Here is a 25,411-nt window from a genome sequence, read left to right as displayed (position 1 = left end):
GATTGATAACTGGCAAATAGAGGGAGAAAACATGGAGGCAGTGACCGACTTTGTCTTTCTAGGCGCAAAGATTACTGCAGACGCTGACTGCAGCCAGGAAATCAGAAGACGTTTACTTTGTGGGATGAGGGCAATGACAAATCTTGATAAAATAGTTAAGAGCAGAGACATCACACTGACAACAAAGGTCCGCGTAGTTAAAGCAATGGTATTCCCCGTAGTAACCGATGGCTGCGAGAGCTGGACCATAAGGAAGGCTGAGCGAAGGAAGATAGATGCTTTTGAACTGTGGTGCTGGAGGACAATTCTGTGAGTGCCATGGACTGCAAGAAGATCAAACCAGTCCATACTCCAGGAAATAAAGCCAGACTGCTCACTTGAGGGAATGATATTAAAGGCAAAACTGAAGTACTTTGGCCACATAATGAGAAGACAGGATACCCTGGAGAAGATGCTGATGCTAGGGGAAGTAGAAGGCAAAAGGAAGAGGGGCCGACCAAGGGCAAGATGGATGGATGATATTCTGGAGGTGACGGACTCGACCTTGGGGGAGCTGGAGGTGGCGACGGCTGACAGGAAGCTCTGGTGTGGGCTGGTCCATGAAGCCACGAAGAGTCGGAAGCGACTGAACGAATAAACAACAAAAACAACAGACATAGAGCCCCGCCCTAAGGGCGTAAAATGGAGATTCCAAATAAAATAGAGAACTAGGGAGCACGTGTGAGTTTAACTTTATCTCCATGGCTATTATGAACCAGAATTTAAATCCAGAGAGGGTGTCGCTCTGCCCCTTCACCTCTATGGCAGAAGTCTTACATGTTTGGGGCAGGTTGTTTGGCTACTGCACGACGCGGGGCTTTACTGAGCAGAGAAGGGATTTACGATGGGGTGTCGCAAGAACGGATCTGTAGCAAAGATTACGGGGTGGGAGAGAGGCAAAAAGGATGTCCTTTTTCTTAACTTGGTCAGCTGAGTATATACTGTGGTACGACATACAGAATGTTCAAAACCCTGCCCCCAAATTGGCTTTTGGAATTGTTCATTTTAGAATGTTATCTTACCGCTCACTTGGTCCTTCAGTTTCTGAAATTTCACCAAGCACTGCCGGACGCCATTCTTTTCTTTTTAGTAATAAGGGCTAGAATCTTGCTTTTTGAAAGCAGGGATTCTCCAGATAGTATGTGCTGCACCCAATGCGCAGCCTTGAATATGCTGCAAATAATGTTTGTGCTATATATACTCTTAACAGACAGCGCTCTATTACAGTGGGTAGTTCTAAAAATGACGCAGAAACTTGCTAGCTGTTGTGATTTTTAATTCTGGCATCAATTTCTAAACATGACACTAAATAGAAGCAGCGCGACACATCCCTGGTCACTGGTTATATAGACATTTTCTGTCAAAGATTTAAAATCAACAACAGTGTTTTGATACCTGAGAATGACCAGCATCGTAGATACAATGGCTGCTCCGTACACACATTGCGTGATTAAAATGAACACTTGAAAGCTACAAAAGAAGCTGCCCTGGAATGCTTTGCCTCTTTTACTTATGAGCTTTTCGGACGACTGAATTTTCAGGAAGCTGCCTAACGCGGGCTAGAAGGAGCTATCTCAACAACAACAGAAACATATAGGTGCCTTCTTGGGTGATGAGCTCAGAGGAGTGCTCAGGTGAGGCTTTGTGGATGATTTCACCATCTTTAAGAATGAGAGTTTTTAGTAGAAACTATTCCAATTAAATTAAATTTGCAGATGACAGAAATTGGATGCGATTTGTGAGACACACATTGAAGGATAGGTGGAGGGAGCGATCCTTTGTCCCTCCAGACAGAGTCAGGGGGGTGGGGGGATAGGATATTTCGGATTCCTGGATACAAGGTCGGAAACAGTGCTCCGACTTCGGACCCAGGAATCCGAGCTCCCCAGCCCTTCCCCTTTCTCCCTGCAGCCAGTGTGAAGAGAGCCAAGTTCAGAGGATTACGAGTATCTAGGGCGGATCCCATAGGATTGCACCCTTAGAACCCAAAATGATCTTGCTGAATGGAGCATTGGACTGAAATCAAACAAAAAATCCCAAGGGCATCTGATTGCCTACCCTGTCTAGATAGAATGTCCACAAATCTGCTGTCCTTGGCGAAGGGAACCACTTGGAACATACATCAGGGATCATGTATTCCATGACATATAGGGAGATTCACTGCTTCCTTTCCTAAGAAAACATATACCCAGCTATCTTCTCACAGACAAAGAGGACTTCCTTATCACAGGGAATGTCATTCCACTCTCCTTTCTCATATAGGGCAGCACAGTCTTCACCTTCACGACCACTGTTATTGGGCTCACCTTGTCTCCAGTACCTGGGAAAGAGAAGCTCATTAAGCACAGAATGATTGGACTCCTTGCACAGGGGGCCTGCTGAAGTCAGTGGTAGTCTTCTGCATTTATAGAGCCTAGGGAATCGACATTGGGGACCACTTTTTCACAAATCAGTTTGCATAATCCAGAGCATGGTGTGTCCCAGAGAGCAGATGCACTGCACAAAGTCAAGCATCCTGAATGAACGAATGAATGAACATTTGCTCCTGTGCCTGAGAAAGGCTGGTGCCTGAGCACATACAGTTCTAGGTAAGCCACTAGGCAAGGTTCCAGCTTCTCTGGCCATGTGACTCCTGGATCAGCTGCTGGAATCCCCGCCACTGCTCTGCCGCCCCACCCCTGCCATTTCCCCACAAGGGGCCCAGAAAGTGCCATCCACATACATACATTTTTGCCGGTTGCGATCCATCAACCCAACGCCAGTCACCCTCTGCCTCTGCATCGCTTAGGCCAAGCCAGACAGAGTGCTTTATTTTCTTAGCCACAAAATTCTAGGAGGAAAACCAGATGCTTTCTCAAATGCTAAGCACATGAACCTGCCAGCTCTAATATCTTGCTGTGGGTATGGGTCGTAGCCCGTAGGTGGGAGAGCACCTACGTTGCATGCAGAAGGTCCCAGCTTCAATCCCTGGCATTTCCAGGTAGGGCTAGGAAAGAATCCTGCCTGAAACCCTGGAGAGCCACTGCTGCCAGTCAGTCGACAATACTGGGCTAGATGGACCAGTTGTCTGACTCAGTATAAACCAGCTTCCTATGTTCCTAACAATAGTTAAAAGCAGGGCTGGGCAACCTGTGGGCTACCAGTTCAGGCCTCTGGCAGCAGCAGTCTGTCCCTCCCCCAGAAAGGGAGAGGGAGACGGAGAGAAAAGGCAGTGACTTTGGCCCTGCCCCACAACCAGCAACCCACTGAGAGATTACCCCAGATCCGGTTAATGGGAGGGAGGAATTCTAATTCCTGGTTTTAACTTGTTTTATTCGACGATTTATTATTTTAATTTTGAAATGAATTGTATTGTATTTCCTTTGTATTGTTATATGTGGTAGTTGCTTTGAGGGGACTTGTAAGACAAAAAGCAGGGTATAAACGGGTTTCCTTTATTTGTTCTGCTAGGTGTTATGGTTCATTTTAAACAGCTGCTTTCTGCTGTTTTTATTTATTTATACTGTATTGTTTATTCTTCCCATGTTAATTATGGTTGAAAGTCTCCTTGGTTTTTTTTTTTTTTTTACAGGGAAGGCAGGGTAAAAAATATTTTAATAAGTACAATAACCAATACTAAATCACCATCAGTGCAATCCTATGTATTTTTGCTCATACATTACTATGTATGTTTAACTCTATTAAGTTCAACGGGACTTGCTCCCAGGTAAGTGTGCATAGCAGGGGTGTGGGGGACTATTTTTGGCCCCAGTGCTGAATTGGCCCTAGGCCAGGATGTTGGGGGCCACATGCCAGCAGTGGGCCAGCACTTCCAAAGTGGGTGGAGCCATCACTGGCATGTGCCTAGCCACAGTGGGCAGCTCTACACCAGCCTAAAATCCTGCATTTAAAATGGGGCTTTCTGCTTCTGTTTTAAATGCAGGATCATGATGACTCGTTTTTTCACCCGCTTCCTTTCCCCACTCCCCTTCCACCTCCTTCTCCCCGTATCCGAGTCTTCCACTATCTTTCATTGATCTTGCTCCTCTTCTTGCTGCTTTTCCTCTTTTCACAGAGGGAACTCAAGCTGAATACAATGGTGTAATTTGATAGCTCATTATCTGCGGTCTACTTAAAAACAGAACAAAGGGCATTTAGTGCAAGAGATGCCCTGGAGGGAGACGGCGTCATGTAAAGAGCCCGCAAACTTCCATGAAGGAGCCATCTCAATCGCAGGATGAAAGCTCTGTATGAAGAAAGCCATTCACACAGACACATTCACGCTGACACACATGCACACCCCCACTCACACACCCTTCCCAGAACCCAACTTCAGGCAGATCAGCTGAGAGAGGTTGGGGTGGCATCTTTATCCCCAACACAGCATGCTGAGTGGGGAGGTATGATTGGCCTGATGGCTCTGTCAGAAGCTGGCTTCGCTCCGCCCTTGCCTTACCAGATCAGGGAAGGTGAGTGGTGGGCAAAGTCCTAAGCCAGCACCCTAAGAAGCAGCTTCTTCAGGTGCGGCTGAGTTGGGAGCCGGCTTTGCCTACCACTCACATTATGGAATGAATTAATGAACAGTTGCTACTAATTAGGGTGATGAAGCCTGGATTTCCCTTCCCAGACTCTGCATGGGTAGGCAGGGAGGCAGAGTAAGGTTAAGATGAGGAGGCTGGCATTCCTGGGTTGTTACAAAAACCTGGGCAGAGTGGAGTGCAACTATGGCTATGGGAGAAGAAGAGACAGCGCACAAGCTCTTCTGCACCAATTTACCTGCTCCTCCTTGCTGTTAATAACGACCAGATGGGAGTCCGCAGCAGCACAGAATTTTGTGGCATTTTCCCATGGCTTTTGATTTTCTGAGAAGTAGTAGCAGCTTCCTTCAAATTTATGCCAGCACATAGGGTCAGGCCTGCTGCAGGTATCTGAAACAAGGAACAATTATATAGAGGAACTATCAAATTAAGAGTGGCAGAAAAAGAAAGGTGGATCAACAATGTAATAAATAAAGAGAATAAATAGGCACATCCGCTCAGCTCGCTTCTCTGTGAGTTGCTTGATCTAACTCGGCTTGAGGGTCCAAATAATACCTTATCTGTGGAGGGCTAAAGTAGGTGTGAGGTGGCCTAAAAGAGGGAACAGGTAGCTACTTCTTCCCATGCCCTTTCACCAGTGGTGTAATGGAGCCAGGGCTCTCAGGGACTCAGCATCGCCCCTGCTTTTTTTCTACTAGCAGGGATGCTGCTGCCACCCCCTCCGAATTCCCTGTTCCCTCTGAGCTCAGCTGCAGTCCTCACAGTAACTGATGGGCATGTCTTTCCCCAGCAACAACGTATTGTTCCCCATTGTAATGTAAAGTATTTTTGTGTCTCAGTCTTCAATGGGCAATTAAGATCCGTAAGCTTCACCAAAGAACTGCCCCTGGTGGGGTGAAAACTGCTAGAACGGCTTTGTTGATATGGATCAGCACACAGTGGCCTGCAGTTTGGGGCCCTCTTTGGGGGTGTGGTTGTGGGGACTGTCATGATGAGTTCCTGCACTTCAGAATTGGCCAGTGCACCACGGCCTTTCTCTGACATAATCCACCCTTCCCAAAAGTGCTGTTAGCTTTGGTGGAGGGAGGGGGGACACAGGCACAGTGAGAGAATCCAATTCTAAATTAAAACAGTCTCACATTTAATATAACCATTGCAGTTCATCCTGTGTCCCTGTTCGACATATACCAAGAAAATCAAAGGGTTAATTCAATAGCACTAAGCACTGATCGGTTCTCATAGGTACGTCAGTTTCTGGGGCATAATTCATGACCTGAATTTGCATGTAACTTCCTGGGTTTTTTAATCTGATCAAAAATTAACTTCTTCAAAGACAAAGATATATATTGTTAGCCCTTTATAAAACCTAATTAATTTTAATAGAGAAGCTCCACAAGCAACACAATACCTTCCTGCAGCAAAACTGTGGTTAAAAACATTTTTCTTTTCCGTAAGAAAGATCACAGAGGATCTGAATTTAAGCCTGATTAATTACAACAGCCTTCTCCAACCTGGTGGCCTCCAGATGTGTTAGACTACAACTGGCTGGGGATAATAGGAGTTGTAGTCAAACACATCTGGAGGGCACTACGTTGGGAAAGTCTGAATTACACCATCATTTTGGGGGGACCTTATAGCTTAACACATCAGTTTTATATTTTGCACATTATCCTAAAGTTTATAATCTTTTATCAGATTTCTAGTATCTGAAGACTAAAAGCTATTTTTGAATGTTTTACTATTGTTAATATAATATTGTACCATTTTCAGATCCCAGAAATGAATACCTAGGACATTTACAGTCCAATCCTATTCAGAATTAGATGTATCTAAGCTCATTGAAACCACTGGGTGTGTGCCTATAGGATCGGACTGTTAAATATATTTAATTCTCTGGGTGGAGACCCAGTAAGCTGGCCAGACATATAGATGCTCTTGTGGAATCATGACATGTGCTCTGAAACACAGAAGACAAGGGACTTTTCTCTTCACCCTCCGTGTATGCAGTCCTGGACCATTAAGTATGTTTTGACCATAGGTTTTTGTTTGTTAATTCTGTCCTTGTAATGCTTCTTGCTTTTCTATTAGTTGTTGTTTCTCATACCTACCCGTTGTATTTAGCAACACCCTCAATTTTTCTTCTATTCTGGCTATTTTTTCCTCCACTTTTCTATCACATGTTTCTTTTTTCTCAATATGTTTTTGTAAAGATCTAAGTTCAGCATCAAAAGCGATCTTTAATTCTTTCATCATTAGAGGGGCAGTTGAAACTTCGCAATGTTCCTGTATGCAGCTCAAATTTAGCTTTCTCAGCTCTGAAGATATGGTGACATCTGGAAGGGAAAGAGACAGATGTCATTTCATGAGCTGTCCTGGAGCCCTATAATAAATCCCGTTAACCCGATATGTCTAAAGTTACCTAGTTGTATTACATATTAGTAAAAGATTATGTTATAACATTCTGCAACATGGTCCTAGTGCTTGTCAGTTATCTCAGCGCCTTTGGGCTCATTGGCCAATTTACTTCTAAGTTTGCTTTTTCTTGAGCCATTGGGTAGCATCCTATGTACATACTTTCCCTCATATCTCCAGTAGTAAGAAGGCCAGAGGCAAGCCTACCTTTTATAATGAAGCTGCACATTCAGTAAGTGGACCTGGAATATCCTTAAAATTGGGGCCAATTCTTGGGAAAAAGGATCAGCTTTTTCCCCAGTGTAATTTCTGACATCTGGAAACTGGCAAATATGGATAAATTGGCAAAGGGGGCAGTCTAGGAGAAGCCACCCAGACCATACATAGATAGGTACCAAATCTATTTGTTCACGCTCACCTCCTCCATTCCCTGCTTGCTTACTCCTGCTGTCTATGTTTAAGCATTTTCCAGAGGGTAGCCATGTCCGTCTATTGCAGTAAAAACACCAGAGAGTCTTGTGGCACCTTAAAGCATTTATTAAGGCACACCAGTGGTGAACCATAGCCCACTTCAACTGATGCATGGAGTGCTACTGAGAGTTTCATGTTTAATTATATTGCCAGAGGCTTGAAGACAGGATTTTAATTTTTTTTATCACACTACAGGCTTCTTCACACAGAGCTTTTATTCTGCTATTGAGATTGGTTATTCACGGAAGTTTGTGGGTCCTTTAGATGACGTCGTTAACCTCCGGGGCGTCTCCTGCACTAAATGGCCTTAATTCCATTTTTTAAAAGATTGGAAATAATGAGCTATCAAATTACAACGTTTGACTTCTGCTTGAGTTCCCTCATGAAAAAGGAAAAGCCACAATAAGAGGAGCTCAACCACAGCACCATCTAGTGGCCGTATAGTGAAACATATGGAAGACTCAGATAAGGAGGGAAAGGAGGGGGAAAAGGGGGCAGGGGAAGGAAGCACATGTAAAGGGAGTCCTGTATTTAAAACGGAAGCAGAAAGCCCTGTTTTAAATGCTGGATTTTAGACCTGTGTATGTGTTTATTGGCTTACTAGTGCCACGATGTTGGTGTTATAAGTAACAACTGCACTGTGAATGATCGCTGTAAATAATGTGGTTGTTACTGTCACATTTTTTTTCGTGTAGGTTGCAATCCTGCAATCCTATGCATGTTTAGACAGCCATGCTAGCTGGGGGATACTTGGAGTTGTAGGGCTTTTTTCTGTCTAAACATGCAAGAATTGCACCCTTAATTTCTTTCTGACCTCACCATGTAGAATTCCCCCCCCCCCATATGTATTGTATATAGCTGAAGCTCTTGATAACACTCCATGCATCTGATGAAGTGGACTACAGTTCACAAAAGCTTATGCCAGGACAAATTTGTTAGTCGTTAAGATGTGTAGGCATGATTCCCCACTCTCCCATCCCCCCCATTCATCACTTGGAGCTGGAATGGTGCTGCTTGACCCTGTTGCTTGCACTCACGCTGTACGAGAAGAATGATGCCAATCAGAAGACAGACACCCACGAGAGTCAAGAGCACAGCTATGCGGTATCTCCTCCAATAGCTTTTCCATTGGGGTGGAGTGGAGGTGGTCTGAGCTGTAGGGAAAGAGAGCAATATTTGAAAAAGCCCAGGATGGCAACTCCAGAAAAAAGAATTAGGGATGGGAGTGTCAGGGTGGACACTGAGCCCATAGAATCCCAGAGTAGTTCTGATTCTGAGGAAGAGCAGCCGCTCCTGGGAGAGGAGCGCGCTCATCTTTCCCAGGGCCAACAGCTGACAGAGATTCCTCCCACCGGCATTCCTAGCATAGATAGCAGTCCCGGGAGTGACAGAGCGCGGGAAGCAGACTTGCTGGACGCGCGACGCCGACACAGTGAGCGGCGCCAAATGGAGGGTGCAAAAAGGAGGCGTGGTGCCCGGTAGGCGCGCAAACAATGGTTGCGCCCAGAGGATCCAAGGGAAAAGGGGAGGGACTCTCCCTAGCCCATAAGTTCAGGGTCTGCCAGTGATTCCCTTTCAAAAGGGGACCAACTGTTCCCACTTAGGGCATAGGTACTCTGCTGCTCATATCTAGTTGCTAACAGTAGAGTTGTTAAGTTGTAAAGGAAGAATAAAGCTTTGAAAAGAATCCCTTTGCATCTGGATTTGGCTACTGGATTAGACTGAGAGAGGCCTCCAAGGAGCCCTCGACAGCTTGGTCCCCGTTTTTTCTTTCTCTCTCTTCTCCTATTGCCGTATGGAGGGTACTGGGGACCCGGCGGTGCAAGCTCTAGCGCAAGAGAATCAGATGCTCCGTGATCAGATGGCTCAACTGACGGCTGCCGTGCAGAATCTGCAGGCTGCGTTTCAACCCCTTCCACCTCCGATTCCCCCCCGCTGCAAGTGCCCGGTGGCTTTGCCAGAGACGTTTTCTGGTAAGAAAGGACTTTTTCTGATTTTCAGGGCCCAATCGGAGCTGTACGTGCGTCTTAGGCCTGAGGATTTCCAGACGGAACAGGTTCGTGTGGGTTTCATCATTAATCTACTGTCAGGCATGGCAGCTAAATGGGCTTCGGGGCTCCTTCTTGCTAATGACCCCCTGTCGGGGACTATCAAGGTTTCATGACAGCCATGGCCCACTTTTTCGGTGACCCCCTGCACACGCAGATGGCTTCTTGGGAGATTCACCACCTCTGGCAGGGCAAGGACTCAGTTTCCAGCTACGCTACAACCTTTCGCTTGCTGATTCAGGATTTACAGTGGAATGATGCCGCTCTAGTGGCTCAGTTTTTGGATGGTTTGAACGATGAGATCTTAGATGAGTTGGCGTGCTCGCCCAGCCCGCCTACTTTGGAGGACCTCATCCAGACCTGCCTTCAGATAGATAGTCGGCTGGAGGGGCGCCAGCAGACCCGGCGGGGCGCCGGGGGCCGGGATTTCCCTCCTCCCATTCCCCCACGTTTCCTGCCCCCTCCCTCACCCCGCGCTCCGGCGCTGGGGGTGGAGGAGACCCCGATGCATCTGGGAGCTACCCGAGCTCCACTGCTGCCAGAGGAGCTTGAGCGCCGGCGAGCTGAGCGCCGATGATGGCCGCTGCATCCCCCTCCTCTCCTTCCCCTTCCCCCTCCTCCTCCTCCTCATCCCCAGGCCTGATTAGACTGCCCCCCAAGCTTGTTGGGGGCCTCCAGTGTGGGGGTCAGTTCCCCACCCAGTGGGTGCCCTCCCCAACACCCCCCTCCCATCTGCTGTTGCATGTTCACCTCCGCTCCTCCCAGTGGGGTGGGGTGGAGGCCCTAGCTTTAGTGGATTCGAGGGCTACGACCAGTTTCAAGGATGAGACCTTCGCCCTCTTCCACAAGATTCCTACCCTGCCCCTTCCTGCCCCCTTGGCAGTGGAGACCATCATGGGTGTCCTCTCTCTTCGGGCACAGTGACCCGTATTACAGTTCCGCTCACTCTGCCCCCCCTTGGTTTCTGGCGACCCCGATCGCTCAGTCGGCTCCCCCCCGCCGCCAGTGCTGGTGGAGGGGGAGGAGGAGTTTGAGGTCGCGGAGATTCTGGACTCCCGCCTTTCTCGTGGCTGCTTGCAATATCTGGTGGACTGGAAGGGGTACGGGCCTGATGAGCGATCCTGGGAACCCACGAAAAATGTGCATGCTCTGTTGCTGCTGAGGTGCTTCCACCAGCTGTACCCCCACAAACCCGGGGCCCCAGGGGAGGAGCACGAGGGGGGGCCTCATGGGAACGGGGATGATGTCAGGGTGGACACTGAGCCCATAGAATCACAGAGTAGTTCTGATTCTGAGGAAGAGCAGCCGCTCCTGGGAGAGGAGCGTGCTCATCCTTCCCAGGGCCAACAGCTGACGGAGATTCCTCCCACTGGCATTCCTAGCTTAGATAGCAGTCCTGGGAGTGACGGAGCGTAGGAAGCAGACTTGCTGGACGCGCGACGCCGATGCAGGGAGCGGCGCCAAATGGAGGGCGCGGAAAGGAGGCGTAGTGCCCGGTTGGCGCGCAAACAACAGTTGCGCCCAGAGGATCCAAGGGAAAAGGGGAGGGACTCTCCCTAGCCCATAAGTTCAGGGTCTGCCAGTGATTCTCCTTCAAACGGGGACCAACTGTTCCCACTTAGGGCATAGGTACTCTGCTGCTCATATCTAGTTGCTCACAGTAGAGTTGTTAAGTTGTAAAAGAGGAATAAAACTTTGAAAAGAATCCCTTTGTCTGTGTCTGGACTTGGCTACTGGATTAGACTGAGAGAGGCCTCCAAGGAGCCATTGACAGGGAGCAACCTAGAATGCAGCTTTCCCCAACCTGGCACCCTCCAGATATGCTGGATTACAAGTCCCATTGCCCCCCCAGCCACACCATGCTGGATGGGCGCGATGGGAGTTGTAGGCCAGCACATCCGGAGGGAGCTGGGTTGGAGAAGGCCAGATGTTGTTAGACTACAACGCTGATCATCCCCAACCATTGGCCATACTGGCTGGGATTGATGGGAGTTGGAATCCAACAAAATCTAGTGGGCCATAAGTTTCCCAACCTTGCTGTAAAGTAAGCATAGCTGTATGTGGTCCTCTCTTATGCACAGCAGCCAGCAGAGGGCAGCAATCCTCAAGCGAGCAAGAGTCCAGCAGTCTTCATCATACCTGTAACAGCCTTAATTTCAGGGCAGGATGGTTCATCCAGTGCCTTTGGCTTCTCTGCTTCATAAAGATGTGAGATGTACTCATAGCTGCTCTCTTCATTGAAGGTTTCATATTCATCTAGATGAATATTAGTGGCGGGGGGGGCGGGAATGGAAGATGTTAACTTTGGAAATGTACTGAATGCATATATATAGGAGGTGATGTGTCATTCCCCCATTCTGCTGCAGGGTAAGCTAAGGTTCCTCTCACTTCTGCTGCTTGAACAACATAGTCCTGGACTCGGAGCCCACTCCTGATTTCCTCTTTGCCCCTTCCACCATGCTTCAGGTGCTGTCCTGTTTTCCACCCAAGCATATTACAACTTTTCTACATGAGGCATTTATAATACACTAACCATTCCTTACCCATGGTTGGTTATGGGTTCTTTAGATGACATCGTAACCCTCCTGTTTTGCTTTTGTTTTTAAACTGCACTTTTGGGGGGGGGGTGTTGAGGTGGAAAATGGAGTATTATTTGTGAAAGTAAAAGAAAAGGTATTGTCCTACTTGTGTAATTGTGCTATTCTGCTATAGCACAGTGCCACCTAGAGGTTCTGTAGCTGAAAAGCAGGAAAGGAAATGTTTGTGTAGAGCTCAGAGCTCAGTTCTGCAACAAAACTGAGAGTAGATGCAGCGGATTTAGGGATGTACGAAATTGCCCTTACCTGGCTCCGCTGGGGGGGGGAGGCGCTCCGTCCCTCCCCCCAGAATCCTGGCCGGCCGGCTCCGCTCCGCGGGGATTCCGCAGAGCCGCCAGCCAGCTCCGCCAGCAGCCGGACATCCGGCCGCTGGCTAGCAGGGACGCAAATGGCGGCGGCTGTAGCCGCCGCCGTTTGCATCCCTGTAGTCAGCCGTGATAGGCTACGTAAATCATTACGTAGCCTATCACGTCTGACTTTAAAAAAACACAAAAAACACGCGTACGCAAATGGCGGCGTCTATGGCCGCCACCATTTGTGTTCCTTATTTTGGGCCGTCTTAGTCTACATAAATATTTACGTAGACTAAGACAGCGAAAATAAGGGGAACGCAAATAGCGTAGTGGATGCTATTTGCGTTCCCCCTTATTTTCGCCGTCTTAGTCTACATAAATATTTACGTAGACTAAGACGGCCCAAAATAAGGAACGCAAATTGTGGCAGCCATAGCCGCCGCCATTTTCGTACGTGCGTTTTTGTTTTTGTTTTAAGTCAGACGTGATAGGCTATGTAACGATTTACGTAGCCTATCACGTTTTTTGTTTAAACCTAGCCATGATAGGCTACGTAAATCTTTACATAGCCTATCACGTCTTTTTTATTTTTCTTCAATACTGGAAATGGCGGTGGCGGCAGCTGGTCGGAAGAGCAGCCGCTGCCGCCACCTGGAAGATCCGCCCCAGGTAAGTCTCATCCTGGGGTGGATCCGCCGGGGGGTGGCAGGCCAATCCGCCACGGAGTTCGGGGGGCCGAATGCACTGGCATTTGGCCTCACCGAGATCCGTGGCGGAATTCTTTGACATCCCTAAGCGGATTAACAGCCTCGTGGAGAAAAACTCTACAGGTTTATCCAATTATTCAACATTTTAAAGAAAATACCCCCTCAATTATCTGGCTGTTTTCAACTTGAAAAACCTCCCTGAGTAGGGCTGAGTGGGAGGGGGCTTCATGATATCTCAAGGGCCAGCCAAGTGCAAAGCCAGCGGAAACTAGGCAGCAGCATTTTCTCCTGAGTTTGATCTTACAGGGGTTACTGCAGTCCCATAGCTGCTTGAACCCTCTAGTTATGTCTGTCTATCTGTACCCTTTAATCCTGCTACTATGAAAGGAGAATTATATCTAATTCCATGCTAGTACTTTCTGGTGAGGCTGGCAGCAGGGCTGGAGCCCAAGGCAAGCATGATTGGGCACCTACCAAGGGCCCACACCCCACCAGGAGCCCAGTGACATGAGCTCCCTGGGCCTGCTCCTCCTTGACCCCATTGCAACCTGAGTGTTCACCTGCCTCTCACTCTGGCCCAGACAACAGAGGTGGTGAGAAGAAGGAGCAGCAGATGCCCCGGCCTCCTTGCGTCCTGGCTCTCTGCCTGGCAAGCAAGCAAAGGGCAGCAATGATGAGGAAGAGGAACAAGAGCAGCTGGTGACAATGGGGCGACACGGGAGACTCACTGAGGAAGGGGGCCCGTGGAGGGTGTCTTGCCCAAAGTAAGCCCTGGCTGGCAAAGTGACATGGCAACTCTTGAAAGGCAAAATTCTGGGCAGAAAATCCCTGGAACTGGAGTCCAGTGAGCTCAAGTAAAATGCCCAGGAGTGCCAGGAGATGAAAGAGTCCAGCAGTAAAGGATGGAGCCCTGAAGCTGGGCATGGAAGTCTGTGCGGCAAAGGGGCAGAAATCAAAGGAAAACTCTGTTCATCTAAGGCAGGGGTACAGAACCTCTTTCAGCCGAAGGCCCGAATCCCATTTCAGAGAAGCTCTCAGGGGCTGTGTCTCAGCGGTGGGTGCAGCAGAAGCGAGGGGTGGGGCCATATTAGCAAAAACACCAGCTTACGAACTAAGCTTTAGAAGAAGCATATCAACCTTTTAGAAGGGGGCGGGGAGGACTGCACAAAAGCTGGGAAGCCACCAAATGATTGGTGGCTGGGGGAAAGGGGTGTGGTCATCTAGGGAATCCCAGATGGCCATACCCGTTTCCCCCACCTACCAGTGGTTTGGTGGCTTTCCAGCTTTTGTGCAGTTTTGGTGCATTTGTGTATCCTGGTGACTGGATTGGGACCCCAGGCAGACCAAATCCCCCCCACTCACCCCGGGCCTGAAGTTCTGTACTCATGATCTAAGGTCTACAGCTGTTACATGTGCTTATATGTCTCTCTGCCATCAAGCATTCATGATGCCAGATCAGTGGAACACAATCCAGACTACAAGAGTGAAAAGCATGTAATTTAGGCAGGTGAACCCGCCTTCAATCACTTATGTGCAGATGATGATGATGATGATCGTTATCATCATTATCATTATTAGCATTTAGAAGACGTTCTAGAAAACATTTATCCATTTTACAGGTGGGAAACACTGAGGCTGAGGGTTTCTAGTCTGAGGACCAAAGAATGAATCTCTGCTGAGCATATCACTCAAGGAAGACAGCAAACAGCTGTCGAGAGATATGTTGTGTTCAAGGGATTAGGTAACAAGCCTATATGCACTTATCTGGGAGTTAAGTACCACCGAACTCAGTCAGGTTACTTCTGAGTAGACATGCATAACACTGTACTGTTGGGCATCTAGAAAACATTTGCCTATTGCGCACTCCCCCCCAATATACACACGAACTCTCTCAAACCGCTGTTCATACACGGTTAAAAACACTGAGCTTTCCACACGAGGATATTAATTGCTGTATCTACTTCCGGTTCTGTTGCAGAATTGAGATCCCAGCAATATGCAAAGACCTTTCCCTTTCCTGCTTTTCTGCTACATAACCTCTAGGTGGCCCTTTGCTATAGTCAAATATTGCAATTAGACAAGTAGGAAAATACCTTTTCTTTTGTGTTCAGAAATAATACCCCATTTTCCTGACTCTAAAACCTGCTGGGGAAAGTGCTCTTAAAAAAACAGAAGTGAAACTGGAGGATCGTGTTGTTGTCTAAAGAACCTGTAAACAACCATAAGCAAGGAATCACGAGCGCACAATAAAAGCCTTGTGTAGAAAAGCTCACTGTCTCATAACCTCTTCATACATATCCTCACAAAACACTCTCCCACACACAGTGAAAAGAAACTCGCATGCACACCAATGCTGCCCTCCCCAAATGTGGCTGCTGTTGCCTCATTCTTCTTCAGTATCTGATTGGACGGTCTGGTAATAGGAGGGACTTGGGAGGGGTTGGTCAACATGGGCAGGAGGGTCAACATGGGCGGCTGGCGGCTGGCTGGAAGGCCTTTTTCTCCTTTCATCGCCCAATGCCCATCCTTTGGCTCTTCCCCCTCCGCTGTTGCCGGACACAGAGCAAGCAAGGCAGTCAACCTGGCTCCTCAGTGCCAGTCACAAGGGGGAAAGAGCGAGGGCCAAGCCACGCCAAAAACAATGGCAGGACACAGAGCGCAACGGTGGCGATTTGAAGGTCTGCTGGTGCTACGTGTGTGCGTGTACACGCACGCACGCACACTTCCTGATCTCTCCTGCTCCAGTGCAAGTATGCACAATATCTTTTAAAAATAAAATGTGTTGGAAAATGGATGGAAAATCAGGTAGAAGGGGGGAAACTGGTTTTTGCTTCCCTTGTTAAGAAATGGGGGCAGTGGGTTGGGAGCTTCCAAACCAGCCAAGCCAGCTTGTTTCTGCTCAGTTGGCAACTCCACCATAAGGAGGCTGAAGTCCTTGTTAAACTGTTTGTGTCCTCTAGCTAAGAAGGTATCCATCATGACTCAGGCATTTCTAGGTTCTCCCGAGAGTGGAACGCAAAAATCCTGGATCTTAATTTTGCCCTCTTACCATGGGCAGAGTTTAACTTTAACTGCCCTAGCTTTTGGCAGCACTGGTGTGGGAATGGCTGTGTTAGAGGGAGGGGCAGGCAAGGAGTGAGAACTTCACTGACGCTCTCAGCCAGGAGGTGCCGCAGCATAGCTGAGGCAACAGTCCTTACCTAGGAGTAAGTCCAGTTGAGTGGACATACATAGGATTGCATTGTCAGGGACTGAACTGTCTCCATGAAATCCCTGGTACTAATCTCACCTCTGTTAAGAGCAGAATAGCAGGTGACTTTAGGCATGTTCCTAACTCTTCACCCCTTGCTGGCAATATAGGGACAATAACACTGACCTGTTTTACAAAGCTGTTGCAAGTTACTGCGTGAATACATGTGAAGTGCTTTTAATCTAATGCACTATATCAGGGGTGGGCAACATACAGGCCGCGTGTCTCCCCTCCCAGCCCTTTTTGCAGCTCCCACCAGCCCCCCCCCCCCGCCAAATTCTCAGGTGGTTCTTTCTAAACAAAAGCTGAGAATCTGAGGAGTCATCTGCATAACGTTTAGGTAAGTCTCCCTTGGTGCTAGCAGAATTGTGTCCAGAGCCATTTTATTTATTTAAGGTGGTCAGATGCAAAAAGAGGACAGGGCTCCTCTACCTTTAATAGCTGTTAGAAGAAGGAATTTCAACAGGTGTAGCTTATCATGCACATCATGCCTGCTGAAATGCCCTCTTCTACACAACCATTAAAGGTGGAGGAGCCCTGTCCTCTTCCGCATCTGGCCACCCTTCACAGACTGTGGTCTCCTCCCAGAGATGGGAACACAAACCTGGAACCATCTTCTTCTTGTCCTAGCCTCTAGTTCTTGCCCCCACGGCCCACCCCACCTTCCAACGTCCCTCTCGGAGCTGAGGCTCAAACCCATTAGTTACAGGCTCCCAGCTTCTAATCCTGTTTTAGATACAGCTTCCTTATGGACAATTGCATGCAGACATATCACACGAAATTAAACAAAAAAGGTTAAGACTTCATCACAGACTGCCTGGACTGCTCCACCCTGTATCATGCTCTTCCCTCCCAACCATGTCTTTGCAAAAATTACCTTCTGTGGCTCCAGTTTTCTCTGTGGGCGTAGTGGGGAGGGGATGGCAAGTCCCATGTGGGAGACCCTCTCCCCTGCTTGGTGCTTCTGCGTCATCGTACATGGCCTATGCAGATACCCTTGACAACATGAAATGTTCTGAATGGAGAGCCTTTCATCTTCCTGTCCTGGCGTTCGGGTTTCATTTCTCTTGTAACTTTTCATTTATTCTCTTTTCTTTTGTTTCGGTTCCTTTTTGAGGCTGGGGGCAGATGCAGCACCGTGGCACATTCTGGAACACCAGCTGTGTGTCTGGGCTACACATGAGCCCACATGTTTAAGTGAAATTGAATTTATTAGCAAATGGAATGTTTGTTTGTTGAATTATGTGGATCATACCTGCAGAGGAAAAAGAGAGTCATTTATGGCGCAATCCTATTACTTCCACCCTCGATGACCATAAGCTTCTGAACTCAGAGGCCACTGATCCTGCAGTGCAGGGTGGGAGGCGTGGTGGAGGCGATCTTTTCCTCCCTGCCCTCCTGCTCCGCATTTGTGCTAGACTGACTTTTTTGCCCGTCCCGTTGGAGCATTTTGGAGAAGGAGGGAAGGAGGCTGGGGAGGCCTTGGGATAGCTCATATCCCAGCCTCTCAAGCCCCCTCCCCTCCCTGCCCACTGGAACACGTCTGTTACCCCCTCTCTGAGGTCATGTTTCCAGCCTCGCAGAGGCAGGTGGCGTGGTTCTTTCTGCGCCAGCTGCAAGGGGGAGCGGGGGCTGGAGTGTGGATTCCCCCTCCACGGTCGGAGCACCGTCTCCGACCTTCGATCAGGGAATCCAGAATATGCTGTGGCCCCTCAGACACTGTCCAGGGGCCACTGGATTGCTCCCTTGGGGATTGTCCTCCCAGGAGCTTCCCATGCGGCTTGCCTGCTGTTTTAGCACTAAACCGGAAGCGCAGGAAGCAGGACCCCTCCCCAAGGAGGCACCACCTTGCGTGGGGAAAGGGCGGGCATTGCACCACATTCCCCTCCGGGGAGCGTGTTGACAGTGCTGACTTGGCAATGACCTTGGTGCGCCATGTGGAGTGCAGGGCTGCCCTGCTACTGGGCAGAGGGAGGTGGCTGTTTCAGGCAGCTGATTTTGGGTGTCATGAAAGGGCAGCAAACGATCAGTTATTTAATTTATTCTCATTGTATTTTTTGCTGCCAGAGAAGGAGAGAGCAGTCTGTGAGATTTTCAGCCCCTGGTGCCAAAATAACTTGACTGAACTTGGGTAATATGCTCCTTGACTGATGGGGTGGGCAGACTTGACTGCGAAAGGTCTTGGGCCAGCCTTGGCGGTGTGGCACAAGTCAGCATCATTGGGATGTGCAGCTTGTGAGGACTGGGATGCTGACTGAGAACATCTCTGCACCAGCCTAAAACCCTCATTGAAAACGGGGCTTTCTGCTTCCATTTTAAATGCATGATCACGACAGACTCCCTTTACACGTGCTTCCTTTCCCACCCTTTCCCCCTTATCTGAGTCTTCCATATGTTTCATTATACAGCGGCTAGATGGCGCTGTGGTCTAGCTCCTCTTATTGTGGCTTTTCCTCTTTTCACAGAGGGAACTCAAGCGGAACTCAAGCGCGGTAATTTGATAACTCATTATCTCTGATCTTTTAAAAAATGGAATAAAAGTCATTTAGTGCAGGAGACGCCCTGGAGGTTGACATCATCTAAAGGACCCGCAAACTTCTGTGAGTAACTGATCTCAATAGCAGGTTAAAGGCTCTGTGTGAAGAAGCCCAGAGTGTCAACAACAGACCTGTGTGGACATGGCTATGGCATAAAGGATATCAAGCAGATTTGGCTCCACTTCTTCTCTTGGGATGATTCCAGATGGAAGGATCCTAGTACAAACTCTCAGAAGACATTGGGAAGCTATTCCATCTTTTCTTTCTTAATAAATTTTCTGAAAAAAATAAGAAAAAAGATGGAAGATCCAGTGAGAAAACATGGGAGGGTTACAAATGGAAGACGATGATGGTTGAATTCCCCATAACTTTCCGTAAATGAGGGAGGGTGATGGCATGTTAAAAGCCTAGTCTGGAAGCATCCTACTTCTCATGCTGCTTCTCTTTTACCTCTTTTGTCTTCTCCCACTCTTTCTTTAAAAAACAAACAGTAAGGGCACAATCCTATGCATGGGCTCCTTTTATCCTGTGATTGAGACTGCTCCTTCACGGAATTTTGCGGGCTCTTTACATGACACTGTGATCATTCAAGGCGTCTCCTGCAGTAAATGGCCTTTGTTCTGTTTTTAAATAGATCACAGATAATGAGCTATCAAATTACCCCGTTGTGTTCCGCTTGAGTTCCCTCCGTGAAAAGAGGAAAAGCGGCAAGAAGAGGAGTGAGATCAATGAAAGATAACAGAAGACTCAGATACGGGGAGAAGGAGGGGGAAGGGGAGGGGGGAAAGGAAGCGGGTGAAAAAGGGAGTCGTGATCCTGCATTTAAAACGGAAGCAGAAAGCCCCGTTTTAAATGCAGGATTTTAGACTGGTGTAGATATGTTCCACGTTTAAAGAGACCCAAGACCTACAACTCCCAGCATTCCCCATCCGCCCACACACATTTTGTCTAAACATGAATAGAATTGCACCCTAAATAATATGACACCTTCCTTTGGGTAGGAGCTGTTTTTGTGTTTTCCATGTGGACTAAAGACCATCTCCAAGTAAACGGGTTGATTTGTCAGAGTCGGCCTCCCTATGTTATAAAAATCCTAATTGCAAAGCCAGAATACAATTGCCAAACCCAACTACCCACAAAGACCTCTAAATAGCTTGGCCAGGTGTGTCACATGAATGATTCATATATTGTTGGGCACTTCTGACTTTCTCATGTGCTGAATAGTTCAAGGAGCAGCGTGACCCAGGTTTGGTTTCCTTTGGAGGAGAGAGCATTGGAGACTTAGGATGCTTCCAGACAGAAGGTTCCTAGTGCTACAAATCAAAAGACTATGCAGGTATTCCATCTTTCCCTCCTTAATGGATTTTTGTGTGTGTGGAAAGTTTGAAGATGGCAGAAGCCATGAGAAAATGCCAGAGGGTTATCAACGGAAGACGATGTCTGGAACCCCCTGTAAAATTCTGTGTTTGAGGCAGCCATGAAATTTGGCAAGCCATCCTAACACAAGAGCTCTTTTTTTAAAGATAGATAAATTAATCACAAATAATAAATTACTCATAAATTAATCACAAATCTTTTTTTAAAAAAGGTAAATTAATGTGGTCCAGGCAGAGATGATAAATTAATATGGCTGCCCAACACACACACACACACACACACACACACACTTTTAAAAACAAAATAAATTAATATGGCCACCATGAGAGTCATATCCTGGCAACAGAAAGACGTGCTCAGTTAAAAACATCAGTTTGGCACCCCGCCCGCCCAGTTGCTCAGTTACCTGTCATGCTGGATTGTGTTGGTTCCAGTCTAAATGTGTGGTTGGTTGCTGTGCGCCTGGTCTCTCCTCCCCCTCCTCCCCCTTTTCCTCTTAAATGAAAAAATACTGGAATAAAATAATAATTTGAATTTGCAAAAATTGATCAAGGGTTCATGATCTGCTCCTGCCTCTGTCCCACACAGAGGGCCATGCTATGACTGGGTCTGGGCTGGCTCTGCAACCACTCTGCTGTGACTGCATACAGCAGCCACGTGGCAGCTCCAAAAAAATTAACTGGCCTGGGGCACCCTCAAAGATGCCCATCCTGGCCTGTCAAGGGCTCCTTGGAGGCCTCTCTCAGTCTAACTGAGCAGCCAAGTCCAGACACAGACAAATGGATTCTTTTCAAAGCTTTATTCTTCCTTTACAACTTAACAACTCTACTGTGAGCAACTAGATATGAGCAGCAGAGTACCTATGCCCTAAGTGGGAACAGTTGGTCCCCGTTTGAAGGAGAATCACTGGCAGACCCTGAACTTATGGGCTAGGGAGAGTCCCTCCCCTTTTCCCTTGGATCCTCTGGGTGCAACCATTGTTTGCGCGCCAACCGGGCACTACGCCTCCTTTCCGCGCCCTCCATTTGGCGCCGCTCCCTGCATCGGCGTCGCGCGTCCAGCAAGTCTGCTTCCTGCGCTCCGTCACTCCCAGGACTGCTATCTATGCTAGGAATGCCGGTGGGAGGAATCCCTGCCAGCTGTTGGCCCTGGGAAGGATGAGCACGCTCCTCTCCCAGGAGCGGCTCCTCTTCCTCAGAATCAGATCTACTCTGTGGTTCTATGGGCTTAGTGTCTACCCTGACATCATCCCTGCTCCCATGAGGCCCCCCCTCGTGCTCCTCCCCTGGGGCCCCGGGTTTGTGAGGGTACAGCTGGTGGAAGCGCCTCAGCAGCAACGGAGCATGCACATTTTCCACGGGTTCCCAGGATCGCTCATCTGGCCCGTACCCCTTCCAGTCCACCAGATATTGCAAGCGGCCGCGAGAAAGGTGGGAGTCCAGAATCTCTGCGACCTCAAACTCCTCCTCCCCGTCCACCAGCACTGGCGGCGGGGGGGAGCCGACTGAGTGATGGGGGTCGCCAGAAACCAGGGGGGGCAGCAAGGACCGATGAAAAACAGGATGGATCTTCATGGAGAGGGGGAGAGCCAGGCGAAAAGCAACAGGCTTAATCTGGGCCGGAATCTGGAAAGGTCCCGTGCGGCGAGGCGCAAGCTTCCTTGCGGGCAAGTGAGAGGGGAGGTATTGGGTGGACAACCAAACCCAGTCCCCCGGTTGCAGAGACGGACCCGGCTGGTGCTGCCGGTCCACAGAGGCCTTGTAGGCTGTCTTGGCTTGCTCAAGGGAGTCCCGTAAGAGGTGGTGTACCGCTCGCAACTCCTCTAAAAAGTCATGGGCCGCTGGCACCGAAGAGGGAGCTAGGGTGGATGGGAAAGCCTTGGGGTGGTAACCAAAACTGGCAAAAAATGGAGTTTGGCGGGTGGAAGAATGGCAGGCATTGTTATAAGCAAATTCTGCGAGAGGCAGCAAGGAAAACCAGTCATCTTGCTGGTAATTGACATAACAGCGCAAATACTGCTCCAGAGTCGCATTGGTGCGCTCAGTCTGACCGTCCGTCTGTGGATGGTGGGTGGAGGAAAGATGGAGCATCACATGGAACAACACAAGTAGCTCCCTCCAGAAATGAGCAGTGAATTGGGCCCCCCTATCCGAAATGAGACCCTCGGGCCATCCGTGGAGGCGGAAAACATGCGCCAAGAACAGCTCTGCTGTCTCCCTGGCTGTGGGCAACCCAGAGCAGGGGATGAAACGGGCCATCTTAGAAAACAAATCCACCACAACCAGAATGGTGGTCTTACCGTGTGAGTGAGGCAAGTCAGTGATGAAGTCAAGGGAGAGCAGTTTCCAAGGTCCTGAGGGGGTAGGCAGGGGGTGAAGCAAGCCTGTGGGCTTGCCTGAGGGGGCCTTCGCCCGCTGGCAGGTTGGCAGGAGGCGACATAGGACTTGACGTCCTGACACACACGAGGCCACCAAAAAACCCTGCGTAACTCCATGCAGAGTCTTAGTGATGCCAAAATGCCCAGCTTTGGGGGAGTCGTGGCACTGATGGAGGACCTTCTCGCGGAGGGGTCTAGAAGGCACATAGACTCAGCCGGAATGGTAAAGCAGGCCACCTTGCAAAGAGAAGGGGGTAGAGTGTGGGGAGCAGAGGCTAGCCCCAATTCCTCCACCTTTGTGCGAACAAAAGCATCCTGAGCCTGTGCAGAGAGAAGGAGCTCCTCCCAAGAACGATGCACCGCAGCTGCCGCCAGGCCTTGCGGGGGAAGAATCAGAGAGGGGGGGATTTTCCTCACTCCCTGGCTGGAGGTCAGGCGTAGGAGAAAGAGCATCTGATTGTAGGTTGTCGGAGGCCTTCACATGGCAAATTTTAAGGTGGAACCGAGAAAAAAAAGCGACCACCTAATCTGCCTCTGGTTTAAGGCACGGGCTGTCTGAAGATGTTCGAGGTTGCGATGGTCGGTTCTAACTTCGACTGGGTGCTGCGCCCCCTCCAGGAGATGACGCCAGGTCTCCAAAGCGGACTTGATGGCCAACAGTTCCTTCTCCCAAATGGTATAATTCCTCTCAGACATGTTAAGCTTCCTGGAGTGGTAGACACAGGGTTGCAACCCGCCGCCCTCCCGATCTGGCTGAAAGAGCACCGCCCCCACCTCAAAGTCAGAGGCATCAGTTTGCACTACAAAAGGCTTCCTGGGGTTGGGAAGTAACAGGATCAGCTCAGAAGTGAAAAGCCTCTTAAGTTCCTCAAAAGCCTGTTGGGCCGATGCCATCCAATGAAAAGGAGATTTCTTGCCCTTAAGGAGGTCCGTGAGAGGAGAAGTCAGCCGAGCAAAACTGGGCAGGAACTTTCTGTAAAAATTAGCAAAACCCAGAAAACATTGCAAGTCCTTCTTGGTGGATGGAGCCTGCCAGGAGAGGACAGCCTGGACCTTTGCAGGATCCATCCTGATACCGTCAGGCAAGATAATGTAGCCAAGAAAGTCCAAAGAGGTTGGATCAAACGCACATTTCTCCAGCTTGGCATAAAGATGGTTCTCGCGGAGGCGCTGGAGGATGGCGGAGACATGACTCTGATGGGCGTGGGGGTCCTCAGAAAATATAAGTAAATCATCAAGATACACAATGAGGAAAGAGTCCAAATAGTACAGGAAGATGGCATTCATAAAACACGAAAACATGGCGGGGGGGGGCAGGCGAGCCCAAAGGGCATCACTAGGTATTCATATGCTCCGTACCGGGTCCCAAAAGAGGTCTTCCACTCATCCCCCTCCCGGATGCGAATGAGATTGTATGCGCTATGCAGGTCCAACTTTGTGAAAATCTTGGCTCGCCTCAGGCGCTCCAGCATCTCCGGTATGAGGGGGAGGGGGTACTTGTCAGGGATGGAGACCGAATTTAAATTTCTGAAATTGTGCACCGGGCAGAGTTCTCCAGATCGCTTGGCCACAAAGAAGGTAGGAGTGCAGGCGGGGGAGGAAGACGGGCGAATGAAGCCACATTTGAGATTCTTGTCCAAAAACTCCCGCAGAGCTTGAAGATCTGGCTCCGACATTGAATACAGCCAGCCAGCGGGGATGGTCACCCCCGGAATGAGGTTAATGGCACAGTCAAAAGGGTGGTGGTGGGGAAGTCAGTCAGCCTCCTTCTTGTCAAACACATCCCGAAAAGCCGCATACTTCTCTGGTAGGATGATGGTAGTTGAAGGACTGCCAGAAGCAGACAAGGAGGGGGAGGAAAGGGTTAAGGCCTGGGCTGGGACTGGTGCCTCCTCCAGGAGGCAATGCTCCCGGCAGTAGGGAGATGCAAACTCCACTTGCTGAAGCCCCCAAGAAATCTGAGGGTTGTGCTTAGAGCGCCAGGAAACACTCAGCACGATTGGGTATAAGGGAACCTTGGCTAAGTGAAACTGAATCTGCTCAACGTGGGACTGGGCGCGCAGAGTGAGTGGAACTGTAATACGGGTCACCGCGCCCGAAGAGAGAGGACGTCCATCGATGGTCTCCACTGCCAAGGGGGCAGGAAGGGGCAGGGTAGGAATCTTGTGGAAGAGGGCAAAGGTCTCATCCATGAAACTGGTCGTAGCCCCTGAGTCCACTAAAGCTAGGGCCTCCACCCCACCCCACTGGGAGGAGCGGAGGTGAACATGCAACAGCAGATGGGAGGGTGGGGGGTTGGGGAAGGCACCCACCAGGTGGGGAACTGACCCCCACACTGGAGGCCCCCAACAAGCTTGGGGGGCAGTCTAGTCAGGCCTTGGGACGAGGAGGAGGGGGAAGGAGAGGAGGGGGAGGCAGCGGAGCTGCGGATCTAACTTGGCAGGTCTTGGCGAAATGCCCCAGCTTTCCACATTGAAAACATCGGCGCTCAGCTCGCCGGCGCTCAAGCTCTGGTGGCAGTGGGGCTCGGGTAGCTCCCAGCTGCATCGGGGTCTCCTCCACCCCCAGCGCCGGAGTGGGGGGTGGGGGAGGGGGCAGGAAACGTGGGGGAATGGGAGGAGGGAAATCCCAGCCCCCGGCGCCCCGCCGGGTCTGCTGGCGCCACTCCAGCTGACCCGGCGCCCCACCGGGTCTGCTGGCGCCCCTCCAGCTGACTAATCTATCTGAAGGCAGGTCTGGATGAGGTCCTCCAAAGCAGGCGGGCTGGGCGTGCGCGCCAACTCATC

The 25,411-nt window shown here is 49.5% G+C and overlaps 2 protein-coding genes across 3 annotated transcripts in view; one reads left to right on the top strand and one right to left on the bottom strand.

Annotated features, from left to right (window-relative positions):
• The first annotated feature begins 1,482 nt into the window (after positions 1 to 1,482).
• LOC146354242 (C-type lectin domain family 4 member G-like) overlaps positions 1,483 to 25,411 on the top strand; it is a 53,995-nt gene continuing 30,066 nt past the window's right edge. Inside the window, exon 1 of one of the 2 annotated variants that reach the window (XM_084838463.1) lies at positions 1,483 to 1,673. In XM_084838463.1, coding sequence (XP_084694589.1) covers positions 1,652 to 1,673 — 22 coding nt within the window. In that variant the 5' untranslated portion in view covers positions 1,483 to 1,651. The remainder of the gene's footprint in view (positions 1,674 to 25,411) is intronic. The other variant, XM_084838462.1, reaches the window with a different exon arrangement.
• Positions 1,574 to 23,417, bottom strand: LOC146354243 (CD209 antigen-like protein D). Its single transcript, XM_084838464.1, has 9 exons — positions 22,548 to 23,417; positions 19,003 to 19,149; positions 17,212 to 17,589; positions 11,627 to 11,743; positions 8,477 to 8,593; positions 6,665 to 6,889; positions 4,795 to 4,946; positions 2,766 to 2,869; positions 1,574 to 2,359 (listed from the first exon to the last, which is right to left on the bottom strand). Exons 3-9 carry the CDS (start codon positions 17,312 to 17,314, stop codon positions 2,212 to 2,214), a joined length of 966 nt encoding a protein of 321 aa, XP_084694590.1. The 5' UTR covers positions 17,315 to 17,589; positions 19,003 to 19,149; positions 22,548 to 23,417; the 3' UTR covers positions 1,574 to 2,211.

Source organism: Heloderma suspectum, chromosome 2 (assembly GCF_057233095.1).
Source record: "Heloderma suspectum isolate Gila_16-S chromosome 2, 16-S_ref, whole genome shotgun sequence".
NCBI lineage: Eukaryota > Metazoa > Chordata > Lepidosauria > Squamata > Helodermatidae > Heloderma > Heloderma suspectum.
The sequence above is the reverse complement of the archived record's forward strand: the minus strand, read 5'-3'. Positions and strand labels throughout refer to the sequence as shown.